Source organism: Austrofundulus limnaeus, unplaced genomic scaffold, assembly GCF_001266775.1.
Source record: "Austrofundulus limnaeus strain Quisiro unplaced genomic scaffold, Austrofundulus_limnaeus-1.0 Scaffold738, whole genome shotgun sequence".
Lineage (NCBI taxonomy): Eukaryota > Metazoa > Chordata > Actinopteri > Cyprinodontiformes > Rivulidae > Austrofundulus > Austrofundulus limnaeus.
Window position 1 is genome coordinate 89,898 of NW_013953140.1, and position 12,434 is coordinate 102,331.

Consider the following 12,434-nt stretch of genomic DNA (forward strand, 5'->3'; position numbering starts at 1 on the left):
AAAAGTGGCGTACGCAAGTTTCTGGGCTCAAATTGTGCGTACGCCAGTTTTATAAATCTGACCCCTGATCATTGACCGCATCTAGAAATATTGGATTTCAAACCAGACCTGGGAAGTTGGAACCGGAATGGGACCAGCATCTCCACAAGACGGTCTTAAGTTTTACGTTCCGCTCTCCATGTAAACAAACAAGACTTTGACCTTATTAAACTATAAAAATACACAGCAGGGATGTAATGGTTCAAAATTATGATTCATTATTTGTTTTTTGTTTGTTTGGTTTCTAAACCAGGTTTTTCTCAAACTTATTGGATCTGAGAACCCCTCATAGAGGTGAAAATATCCCAGGGACCCCCTCATAAACCTCGTGCCAATTTAAAATGGATTTACTGCCATTTTAACGCCTAAATACCATAAAAATAATTAATGTTTATTTGGTTGAGTAAGTTTATTTTACTGGTACATTGTTCCTCTTATGCATTTATGATTTTATTTTAAATGAAAAACAAAATTAACAGTTTATTACAAATTTTTGAGGACCCCCCCAAGTTATGGCTTGCGGACCCCAGTTTGAGAACCTCTATTTTAAACAAATTAATTGTAGCCATTTTATAACCAAATCTGTTTCTTTTCTTTTAGATTTTAGATTTATTTTGTTTTATTTACAAGAAAAAGAAAACAAAATGAAACACTATTTTACAAACACAAATCAATAATTTGCCCAAAAAAAAGGTAGAGTAGGCTGAAGGAACTGTAACTGTGTGTTGTCTCAGTAACAGAAAATAACTTCAAAATAAATAAAAAAAATATCATAAGTCATTTTGTGACCAAAAGTTCTGAATTATCAAACTGATGTCTTAAAGACACAACTTCCTGTTTTACAATAACAGTGACATTGATGCACGTTTTAAGCCGTTATGTCTCTAATACTAGTTTATCTCTTTAGTTGTGATCAAATGATTTGATGGTTAAAATAAAACTTGTGAGCAGCAGGCAGGATTTAAAGCTCCACATCTTTAGTCTGATCCCAACCGGATCCTGCTGGTTTCACTTCTCACCAGTGACAGAAGTCTGGACACTTGATCTGATGTTAATGAATGGTCGACAGGTGAGGTCACAGCTCCTGACGTCATCATTTTATTGCTGTTTTTTTTCCACAGTGGGTGTTTTTGCACGACCCCCATCTCACGTCTCCTCCCAAAGCCACGAGTCGGTTCTCCCCTCCTCCCCCAGCCGCCTGGGCCTGGACCCGACCTGCACGTCCCGCTCCTCAGAGGCGTCCGTGGTCACAGACGCAGCCAGACACCTGCCTCCGTCCCCCAGCAGCCTGGTGGTCAAAGAGGAGCCGTGCGACATCGACACGGTGCTGATCCAGTGGGAGATGAGCGAGGAGCGGGCCGCAGAACCTCCAGAGTCGTCAGGAAACCAGAGTCAGGACAAACCCAGCCCCAGTGGAAAACGTAAGCTTTTTATATCAAGTAAATGCTGATTAAAAATGATAAAACACATAAAAATGTAGAAACTTCTCTAAAATATTCATTTTGTGTGTCTTCCTGCAGAAAACCCAGAGTACAGCGAGGGAAAGCAGCTGATGGAGAAACCTGTGTCAGACCCAGGTGGATTTCAAGTCTCTGCAAGACAGCTGAAGTCAGTTTGTTTCTCATCACAAACACATTCTGTAATTCATTTTTAAAGGATCCACGATTAGTTGTAACATTAGACTTTATTTAATAAACATTTATTTTAACTGTAAAATAAAGACTGTAAAAATACGGTAGGATGTTTAGTTTTGTAAATTTTTTTAAAATATATTTTAACACAGACGGAGCCATTTTATTTACACACAAAGCATTCTGGGTAAATGATGACGTGGATAGGTCCTCGGTGCGAGGCTGCTAGCGAGCTATATCCACCCTGAAGGTTAATCTTGGACAATATCTGATGATCGACTCTTTTAAATGAAACCAGAGAGCGTTGACAGAGAGGAGAAGGTAGAAATGACTCAGCCTGGAACTGAAAATATGGATGGAGGACAACAGAGCTGCTTCATGGAAGAAGAACCTCAGCTTAGCCTGTTAGCTTTAGCGTTAGCTCCGATGCTATCACCACATATATGTGTTAGCTCAGCGCTACACGTTGTCCTCTCGTCACAGAGGTCCTCCATCCACATGACAGAGAGGGGAACACAAAAATGACTCAGCTGTAACTGAAAATATGGATGGAGGACAACAGGTTAGCTTGTTTGTCACGCTAGCACCGAGCTAATACATATAAGTCAATATCTGATGATCGACTCTTTTAAATGAAACCAGAGAGCGTTGACAGAGAGGAGAAGGTAGAAATGACTCAGCCTGGAACTGAAAATATGGATGGAGGACAACAGGTTAGCTTGTTTGTCGCGCTCGCGACAAACAAGCTAAACTGCTGTCCTCCATCCATATTTTCAGTTCCAGGCTGAGTCATTTTTGTGTTCCCCTCTCTGTCATGTGGATGGAGGACCTCWGTGACAAGAGGAGAACGTGTAGTGCTGAGCTAACACATATATGTGGTGATAGCATCGGAGCTAACGCTAAAGCTAACAGGCTAATCTGAGGTTCTTCTTCCATGAAGCAGCTCTGTTGTCCTCCATCCATATTTTCAGTTCCAGGCTGAGTCATTTCTACCTTCTCCTCTCTGTCAACGCTCTCTGGTTTCATTTAAAAGAGTCAATCATCAGATATTGTCCAAGATTAACCTTCAGGGTGGATATAGCTCGCTAGCAGCCTCGCACCGAGGACCTATCCACGTCATCATTTACCCAGAATGCTTTGTGTGAAAATAAAATGGCTCCATCCGTGTTAAAATACATTTTTAAAAATGTACAAAACTAAACATCCTACAGTATTTTTACAGTCTTTATTTTACAGTTAAAATAAATGTTTATTAAATAAAGTCTAATGTTACAACTAATCGGGGATCCCTTTTACTTAGTTTGTGTTTTCATGAGTTTTGTGTTTAAATGTAAAACCTGTGTGACCCTATGTCCGTCTCACCTGCCCCCCCCACAGGACCATGAGGAAGAAGAACGTCCCCACGTCCCAGCTGCCAGAGGAGGCTCAGAGACTGAAGAGAGCAGCCTGGAGAGCAGCTTCCAGGCGCTACTACGCCCGAAAGATCGCCCGACAGCGAGCGACCCCGCCTCGCTCCGGCCCCATCCTGCCCGTCATGACCTCCCAGCAGAGCTGCTTCCTGGACCAACGGAGGAAGACCCCAATCCCCGAGTTCCCAGAGTCCCAGCTGCTGCAGAGGGATGCGTGGAGGAGGTTTTACGAGCGCAAAACCACCTTCCAGCAGAGCGGGACCGGGCCGTACGGACATCTGCTGGAGCACGTGGACCCGTCTGGAGGCAGCGAGGGTCCGAGCAGAGAGGGGCCGCTCGCTAACAGTGGAGGAATCATGTGCAGCTGATGAGTTTCACCTGTCAGTTTATTTAAAGTTTTATTGTTTTAGAGCTGCAGTGGCAGGTGTTCTTTGTGTTTGTTTTTTTTTTTTTTTCCTACAAATTGAAATAAAATCGGAGGTTAAGTGCAGCGTGGACACGTTTCTGAACCCAGCAGGTGGAAAAACCTGAAGAACCTGTGGCTGTTTGATGTCAAACTGTGCACCTGCTGCTCTGACTGATTCCTGAAAAAACAAACACAAAATGGTGACTTCAAAACATCTTACAAACTACTGCAAAAAATAAAAAATAAAATCTGGATTGAAGGGTTTCTAATAAAACCTAAAAAAGACAAAGAGCAGGTTATAATCTGGTTCTGTCATCGCACAAATATATTTATTTTTCAGAAATAAAATTAAAGATATAAAAACATGAATCCAGTCAGATTATTGGAGTTGGGAAACTTAAATAAAATATATTTTAATGTTTATGTAAGGTCTAATCTGACGTGTGCTCTTATTGTTTATTTGTTCCTCTGTTTGTTCTGATTCTGGTTGGAGGACGTTGAACTCGTCTCTGATGTCATCAGTTGACCCGGTGCTTTGAGCTGAAACTGTTTTTCTGACTGTGACACTTTTTAGACCCCCTGACTCGGATTCTGTAGTTTCTTTAAGCTCTTCCATTAAAAGTTCTCAGCAGCGCCCCTACAGGCCAGCACCTGCTACTACAACCACATTCATCCTGTTTTACTGTTTGATCATAGAAATCTGCTGAATTTACACTGAAATAAATCTTTTTATGTCTTGTATCTATTCGTTTTTTGCACATTATAAATAATAAAAACACGATTTAAATGCAAACTATTTTTTGTTCTAGCATCAGTTTATAAAAGGTTTTGTAAAGATTCAAAATAAATGAACTGAATGCATAAGAAAGACAACACATGATTTTTGATAAATATTTTATTTAAATATAATTCACAACATTTAGATGAATAAATATAAACCTTTATTGCATAAAGTCAAAATGTAAAATAAAATAAATATTTCTGCTTACAGAGTGTAATAAAGATGTGGGTGTTTCAGTCCTGCTCTGACCAGCAGCTGCTGCTGAAACACGAGCTGCTGCTGCGGGCGCGCACCATCAGAACAGGCGCGCGAGGCTCAGCTGCCGCTAAATAAAGGCTGCACGTGCGCCTGTTTGCACCATCAATAAGAAATGAGCCTCTCAGGGCTGCTGCAGAGAGAAGAGAGTCTTTGTCATCAACAACTGAGCTCCTTTTCTTCCACATGTCACAGAACAGCGGCGCTTCTGTTCCTGCTGCACCCCGAGCTTCTGTTCCAGAGAGTGGGGGCTGAGGGCTCTGTGACCCGCTGCAGGCTCAGGTCTGGACCAGCTGCAGGCTCGGGTCTGGACCAGCTGCAGGCTCGGGTCCGGACCCGCTGCAGGCTCAGGTCTGGACCCGCAGGGAGGAATAATGGAGCTGAGCGTCAGGAAGCTGCAGCTCCTCTTCCTGCATCATTTGCATCAGTTTATTTTGAGGAAACGGTTTTAACCGTCGGTTCTGGAGCTCCACCTGAGGGCTGTTTGGTTCTGGTTCAGTCCAGTCTGAAGGCTCGTGGACTGATGTCAGCGGGTGTCACAGATCTGAGTTTGTTTTTGTCTCCCGGCCCGGCCTGAGGAGCAGCCTGATCCTGTCAGGTCTGGCGCACTGAAGCTGCGCGTTTAGCTGAAGGCTTTTATCCTTTTGCTGCTGCTCAGGAAGGCTGTCATTTTATTTTATTTATTTATAATACAGTACTTCTGACACAAATATACATACATTTTATTTAAAAAAATATTTAAAAGCCTAAAATAACAAATGAAACATCCAGAAGAGCCGCTGCGCCATTTGGAACATTTCACTCCTTTTAACTCTGCTGTGGATCAAAATTTTGATATTATCTGAGTTTATTGTCAGAATTTTCAATATAAGTGGTAAGTTTGAACTAAATTCATTATTATTACCTTTTAAATTTGCATAAAGTTCCTTCTGTTTCCTTCCTGGAGCCTTTGGAGAGCCCTCCATGCCTTTGGACACACCGGTGCACTTTTGGAGAGCTCTGCGTTATTCGTTGTGTTCTAATTGGCATCGTTGGGTTTTTCTCTCATGGAAATATTCTTTTGCGCATTTTTCTGTTTTTTCCTGAAGAAAAGAGTTTGTTTTGTCCAAAGCATCCCGTCAGGTTGGTGTCTGCAGGCTGTCAGAGGCACTCCGGGGTTTGGAAACGCACAGAACGCAGCAGAAAGTCTCTGCGAACTCAGCTGCGCTCCGGCTCATAGACACTCCTCTGAGCAGCTGTCAGACTGCTGGATGGAGCACTAGAAGTGGAACTTTTAGGGGGGTAGGACACCGTGTTAGAGAGGAGGGGGTCTTGCTATTTAAATCATTTAAAATATATTTTTTCAATTTAATATTAGAGCTCATGTCTACTTAGGTTCCAATTCGATTTTTTTAGATTCTGGGAACCATTTGGGTCGTTTAAATAATATTTAGTCCAATTTGATCACCCCTACATATTCAACATACATGGAAGTGTCCTTTTTGCAGGGATTTCTGGGAAGAAGAAGGAGGGTGTTGAGCCTGGGACTTCACATAGTGAGCTGTAGGCAGAGCCACTGAGAAAAGGTAAGAAATCCTCTGATGTGTTGGAGCCTGTGGCACATAATGTTGGCTGGGAGGCAAAGACAGACTCTGTAGCCAACATTTAGAGAGGAAAAGTGAAGTTTTCTGGTGTATTTGGTTGTATTTGTGGTGGTTATTGGTGGGGAGGCCCAGAGGCTGGGCTGTGCACTAACAAGGAAATAATGGAGAGGTGGATAGGGGGAGCCATTGCTGAGCAGGAAGGAGGCTTCCTGGGCCTGAGCTGAGCTGAGAGCAGGGCAGAGGGGATGTGCTGCTGGTTAGACTCACACTCTGGATCATGTTGGTTCAGTTTAAACTCGTTGTTTAAACTCATTGTTTCAGATATTGATGGAGAATATGAGCCTCTGGGTGGAACTTCTTTACAGAAGCTTCAATAAGCAGACAGGAGAAGCTCTGAAGAGAAGAAAACACAGAAAAAAACATAAAAACCTTCAAATCAGGCACTGAAATCAGATCTGGAAGTTTTGGTGACTCTTTGATTAAAACCCTGTGTTCATTTAGAGTTAGCCTGGCATTGCTGTGATTATTGAAAACATTCAAGATGGCCTCTGTTGGATCACCTGGCACTTCCTGGTCCGAGCTGCCTGCTGTCACCAACACACCTTAATGAGTTTTAACCAATTAACACAGATTTTATAATATTCTGCTTAAATATCCAATAATATAAAACTCCTGAGCTGCATGTTGCTGCTGTCTGCCTCCTGCTACCTGTGTGTGCAGCAGAGCTGTCATTGGTTCATTTATTTAAAAAAATACTCAGGGGCTTTAATTGATCCAATTAACACCCCTAATTAACATATTTAGGATAATTTACCCGCTTATGCTTTTAAAGCTACTAATAATTGTTTACTTAAACGATAAAAATAATAATTAAATAATCAGTTTTGCATGTTTTAAATATTTTAAACACATTTAAGGAGAAAAAATGTACACAAAGGGTTAAATTACACTCCCAGATATAAACAGTAGTTTTTAATGGACTGTTTATATAAAATTTCCTTATTTAAGATGATTAAATTTCTAATGATGTTACAAATGGAAACAAGATGTTTTGTTTGAGTGAGGCTTGTTTCAGGTGTTTAACCCTTTCATTACCTGATCTGTAGCTGAAGGCTGCTGGATTATGTTGAGGAAGGAGCCTCTCCAACTGATCAGCCTCTGCAAAAATAATAAAACACAGTAAAGAGGAAAAAATGCACAAATATCATCTGTTTTCAAGAAGCAACAATCAAGCAGTATTTTCCTTTTTTTAATTAATTGATCTGGGAGGAGAAACCCCCCTAAACATCACCATTTTAAAACAAGCTTATTGTCTAAATCACACAAATAGGACATTTTAGGATTTATTTTTATCTTTATACAATTTTCTGAAAGCGTCTTTAACAAGAATTGAAAAAAGTCAAATATGTCCTCAAAAGTTTGCTTTTAAAATCTGTTTAAATCAAAGTATTGAAAGTTTTCCTGAAGCTAAAGGGTTAAGTTGAGTCAGTCCACAGCAGTGGTGCTGAAAGCTGAAGGTTTCAGTTACTGCTCTCGTCTGGTGGAGAGGAGGGTCTGGTCAGAAACAGTTCCTGTTCCACTCAGACCTGTGGTCCTGAGCTGTTTGGGTCCTGCAGGATCCACAGTTTGAACTTTAAACTCTTTAACTTTTAAAAGGATCAGCAGCTGCAGCTGCACAGCTCAGCCCGTCAGGCTGGATTTGCTGTAAAAAAGACTCCAGTTTCCTGGTCCTGGTCCTGGTCCCGCCCACCAGCCTGCCTCTGAAAGCGTCGCCCGCCTGTCACTCAGCTGCTGCTGCACAGGAGCTATCGGCCCGCTCCATAAGAACTCACAGGACTCAGCCTGGTGCTGAAAAGGCTCCCTGCTCACAGCTGCTGTGTCATCCAGGAACATGGAGGCTGTTAACTCCTTCACTGCTGACTGCAGCACAAAACCTGCTCACTTCCTGCTTCTCAGCGTTCAAATGCTCCACAGAAGGATGGAAATATGAGATCAGCTTCCTCAGAACTAGAATCCAGTTTTAGTTCGGAGTTTTAATGTGAAATTTCACATATTTTGATCTAAATCGTTTGCTCTGCAGATGGTTTTTACACAACATTTCACTGCTTTGTGTTGAATTTATCCAAACTGCCATTAAATATTAACAATCTGAGGCTGTTAGAGCAGGTAGGAGATCAGGATGAACTGATCAGTTTAGAGCTGATGCTGCTGTAAAAACATGTTTCTCTGATCAGGACTGGTTCTTACAGGTTGCATCAGATATGTTTGTATTTGCTGTTTTTCAGGATGATTTCCTGATGATTTGGCAGTAAAGTGACAGAATAAAGTTACAACTATCAGCTTCAACAACAAAACAACAACAACAACAGAGCTGAAACACTGTAGAACTCCCTCCTGTGGATAAACTGAGTACTGCACCAACACGGTTTGCTCTATTCTCAATAAAAGAGAAGGAAACAGACTTTTCAGGAGGATCCTCAGCTGTCAGCTTAACAGAAAAAAAAGAGTTTTGTAATTTATTTATCATAACTGGTTTTACTTAGTCTATCAACACAATTTAAAAACTGATCTTTAGCCTGAAGTTTGTACTTCTGACACAGTTTGGAGCAGATTTTTACAGAGAACAAATCTTTCCCACTAGAGTGATTTAAATTAGTCATGTGACAAGGACATGCAGGCGTCCAGAGACTGCAGCGGATTAATCATTATATTAATAGTTATCGGCTAAATACCACAATTGTTCATGAATTTTTTTTTAAACCAATATCACCCAATCACACAGTCAAGTTGTCTCCAGAGCTCTATTGACTCAAGATCTGTTGCAAATGTCCAGGTCTAACAACAAATACTGATTTAAAAACTGATGTGGGCAGAGGTGGACAAAAAATATCAGCCACGAATCTAGTTCTGCAAACAGTGAACATAAAAATAAACAATTTAAAAAAGAAACCTGTTGGCACTTCCTGTTAGTTTGGTTGCAAACACTTTTAAATTTAGTTTTAAATTCAGTTTGTACAGCACCAAGTCACAACAACTGTCGCCTCAGGTCACTGAACACAAAAAACAATCTAAAGAAGCAGCAGACTGTCGAATCTTCACTTCATCACAGTCTCCATCCTGAGCAGCTCATTGGTGACGGTGGAGAGGAAAACCTCCAGCAGAACCAGAACCAGAACCAGGCTCAGGACAGTCCCCGGCTGGACTCCAGAGGAAAACCGTTCAGATTTTCAGACGCAGCTCAGTCAGACGTTCTGTGGTTCCAGCTCAGACGTGTAAAGTTGTCTCTGAGTCAGGTTCTGTAGCTGTGTTTCTATTGACCATGAAAATGCGCAAATTAGAATTTCGAAATTAAATTTGCTCAATGGAAACACGTCAATTAAAAAAATACATTTTTCGACAAAATGTTTTGGTGCTAGGATGAGGTGTTTTTTCAGTCGTATCGAAATTAGTGTTTTTCAAAAAACTGCAATGGAAACACTTTTTTCACATCACAGGAGTCACGTGATCAACAACCGGATGTTTCTACTGACGAAAAAGACGAAGAAGATAACAGGAAGTAGAAGTAGTAGTAATATCACAGAAGTAGTATAAAATAGTAAACTCAGCGACTACAATTTCCCAAAAACACAGCATACGTAGCCGCTCCCAAGTAGGGACTTGTCTCTGGAAAGCCTCGATAAAAGACGCCGACGTCTCCTCTGATGATGAGCGCTAGTGTCGTGGTAGCAACATGCTATGTGTTTACATCCATCGCCGCCATGTTTGTAATGACTTATCACGAGAACAAACGTATTCACGTGACTTTAATAACATTTCTTACTTAATGGAAACACTGCAGTTGTGAAACTGTTTTTCGACTTTAAAAGAATAACGACAAAGTTTTGAGCACATTTGCAGTGGAAACACAGCTACAGACTGAGAAGAGAAGCAGTCCAATAAAGAAACGAGTGTTGAACTCGTGGATAAATCCTCTGAATGAACCTGTTCTTCTTCTCTCCTGTAGATTATCACCACCATGATGGACGAGGACATCAACGAGGACCGCGCCAAGCTGAAGCAGGGCGTGGTCAAGGTGCTGCAGTGCGTGGCCACCATCTCCTCGGCCGCCGCCGTGGTCAACCCCATCTTCGGCGTGGCGGGCTCCCTGATCCGGGTGGTCCTGCACCACATCGACGACGAGGACATCCGCACCCTGAAGCGCGAGTTCGGCTCGGTGCACCGGGGCCTGGACGAGCTGTCGCTGCAGAACCGCCTGGCGCTGGTGCAGATCGAGAAGGAGACGGTGGACGGGCAGTACTGCCACGTGGAGGAGAACCTCAAGCACCAGTTCAAGAAGTTCATGGAGATGGTGGAGGCGCGGCCGGAGCACCGCGAGCGCAAGAAGGACGACTTCGAGGAGAGCTACTCCAATGACTTGGGCGACCAGAACCTGCACACGCTGTACGACGGCGTGGTGGGCAAACGGAAGCTCTTCAGTCGGCCCATCCTGGAGGTCTACCTGAAGTACTCGCAGGGGGACCGGCGGGTCATGGAGCGCCTCTGCACGCGCCTCACCTACCTGTTCTGCATCGGCCTCATCGCCCTCATGGGCTACGCCGCCGTCATCGGAGACGACGAAGAGAGCCTGAGCGAGGAGTGGGCCGAGAAGATGGAGCACGTCCAGGAGCACATGCAGGAAGCTCTGCGCCGGTGCAAGTGAAGGGGACAAGTCTTCAAACATCAGTCCTGCTTTAATCTCTTCTCTCCTCCCTGAAAACTCCCCCTGAGGCTCATTCCACCGCCTGAACGTGAAAACACCAAGTTAGGCTCAAAGCGTACAAGTTAGGAGCTTTAAGGTGGATGAAATTAGTTCTTTAAACACATTTCTGTTCAGCTTATATAATATATAATATAAGGCCAGTTCAGAAAAAAATAAAAAGGTCAAATATAAATTAAAAAAACTGAATAGAATTCTACCTGCATTCAGATTGGGTGTAGAAATGTTTTGAAAATGGCAGTTTTGTGGAAAATTGGTCGTTCCTTTAAGCGTCTCATTCTCCACAAACTGCTGAATAAAAATCTGAACATTGAAGAAATTTGATCCCAAATTACTTAAACTGTGGGGGGATTGTTTTCTTTTGCGTTATCTTGTAAAAAACTTTGAGTTTCAAGCAATACTTTAGACTTATCTTGCAATCTTTTTGCAATCCCACGCAAAAATTTGTTTTGAATCAGACTTTTATTTTGAAATATCCGGTTACTGAAACAGGATGGCGGTGACATTGCGTGGCTGCATAGAGTGTAAAATATCTGCACGTTACACCCCTCCGTAACAGAATGTTCATTTGTTAATAAACCTGCAGCTCAGCAGTAATAAACAGCTTTAACGAGGGAATGCAGAAGAATAAATCCCCCTCATGTCCCCCCGCGGGCTCCATTCCAAATATCCAACGTACAAAACAAACTTTTTCCTCTTTATCACTACAGTCAGATCTGCCTTATGCACTTTCCTGAATCTTCATTTTATATTAAATCTAAATACATATATTACACTACAATAATCCAAGCTGAATGTAACCAAACTAATCATGTTGTATTTATCAGTCATTATGTTCACTAATAATCTAAACTCTGCTGAGCTCACTGCTTTATTTGACTCCTAAAGTTTCTTTGCTTTAAATAAAAAGACACTAACAGAGGAGATAACTTCCCTCTCTAAACAGGAAGCTGCAGCTGGGATTTTAAATGTTAAAGGTGTAATAATTGGTTTTATTTTGTTATAATTTACACTACATTTAATTAAATTCTGATCCAGGTTCTGGGACCTGAGGAGAGTCGTGGAGATTAGTTGAGTTTTTGTGCCTCTGAATTAAACCTGGAAGTCTTTCAGTCTCAAGTTTTCTGTTTGCTGCAGTAAAATAAATAAATAAATAAATAAAAATATTTCATGAGGTTTGAATAATTTTAGTTTGATCCTCATCAGTGCCTCGTTGTACCAGAAGTTCAACACTAACTAATAATTTCTGCTTTTATGGGTTTATTTTTATATATTTTGGGGAAGGAGAAGTTTGAATCATTTAATGTAGTTTTTCTGCACCACACTTCAGATGTTGGATCACATCAATGTTAATCAGATTAAATCAGATTAATCTTCTTGGCTTTCCTGTATCAGATTGATGTTTTTACGTTCTGCAGGTCCAACCCTCTGGTTTTTGTTTCTGACCTGTCGGGTCTTATTTTTGTTACAAGAAGTTTTTTTATGGAGGAAAATCTCCTGGAGCTTTTCTGAAATGTCTTGTGAATATTATTTTTTAAAAGCCTGAGTATATATGCATCAGTATAAATAAATAC

The 12,434-nt window shown here is 41.6% G+C and overlaps 2 protein-coding genes and 2 long non-coding RNA genes across 5 annotated transcripts in view; 2 read left to right on the plus strand and 2 right to left on the minus strand.

Moving 5' to 3' along the window:
• Positions 1-4,226, plus strand: part of LOC106532251 (uncharacterized) — a 6,763-nt gene extending 2,537 nt beyond the window's left edge. For both annotated transcript variants that reach the window (XM_014028275.1, XM_014028274.1), the window contains exons 3-5: positions 1,161-1,460; positions 1,560-1,647; positions 3,048-4,226. In XM_014028275.1, coding sequence (XP_013883729.1) covers positions 1,161-1,460; positions 1,560-1,647; positions 3,048-3,447 — 788 coding nt within the window. In that variant the 3' untranslated portion in view covers positions 3,448-4,226. The remainder of the gene's footprint in view (positions 1-1,160; positions 1,461-1,559; positions 1,648-3,047) is intronic.
• Positions 4,227-4,362: 136 nt separating this feature from the next.
• Positions 4,363-5,514, minus strand: LOC106532254 (uncharacterized). The gene is made up of 2 exons (XR_001312041.1): positions 5,426-5,514; positions 4,363-5,337 (listed from the first exon to the last, which is right to left on the minus strand). It is a non-coding gene; the product is annotated as an uncharacterized LOC106532254 (long non-coding RNA).
• Positions 5,515-6,092: 578 nt separating this feature from the next.
• LOC106532253 (uncharacterized) overlaps positions 6,093-12,434 on the minus strand; it is an 8,401-nt gene continuing 2,059 nt past the window's right edge. Inside the window, exons 2-3 of the long non-coding RNA XR_001312040.1 lie at positions 7,200-7,262; positions 6,093-6,497 (exon numbers count right to left, since the gene is read on the minus strand). This is a non-coding gene — a long non-coding RNA (uncharacterized LOC106532253). The remainder of the gene's footprint in view (positions 6,498-7,199; positions 7,263-12,434) is intronic.
• On the plus strand, positions 10,108-12,434 carry rpz (rapunzel). The gene has a single exon (XM_014028276.1). The coding sequence runs from the start codon at positions 10,120-10,122 to the stop codon at positions 10,801-10,803; it is 684 nt and encodes a 227-aa protein (XP_013883730.1). The 5' UTR covers positions 10,108-10,119; the 3' UTR covers positions 10,804-12,434.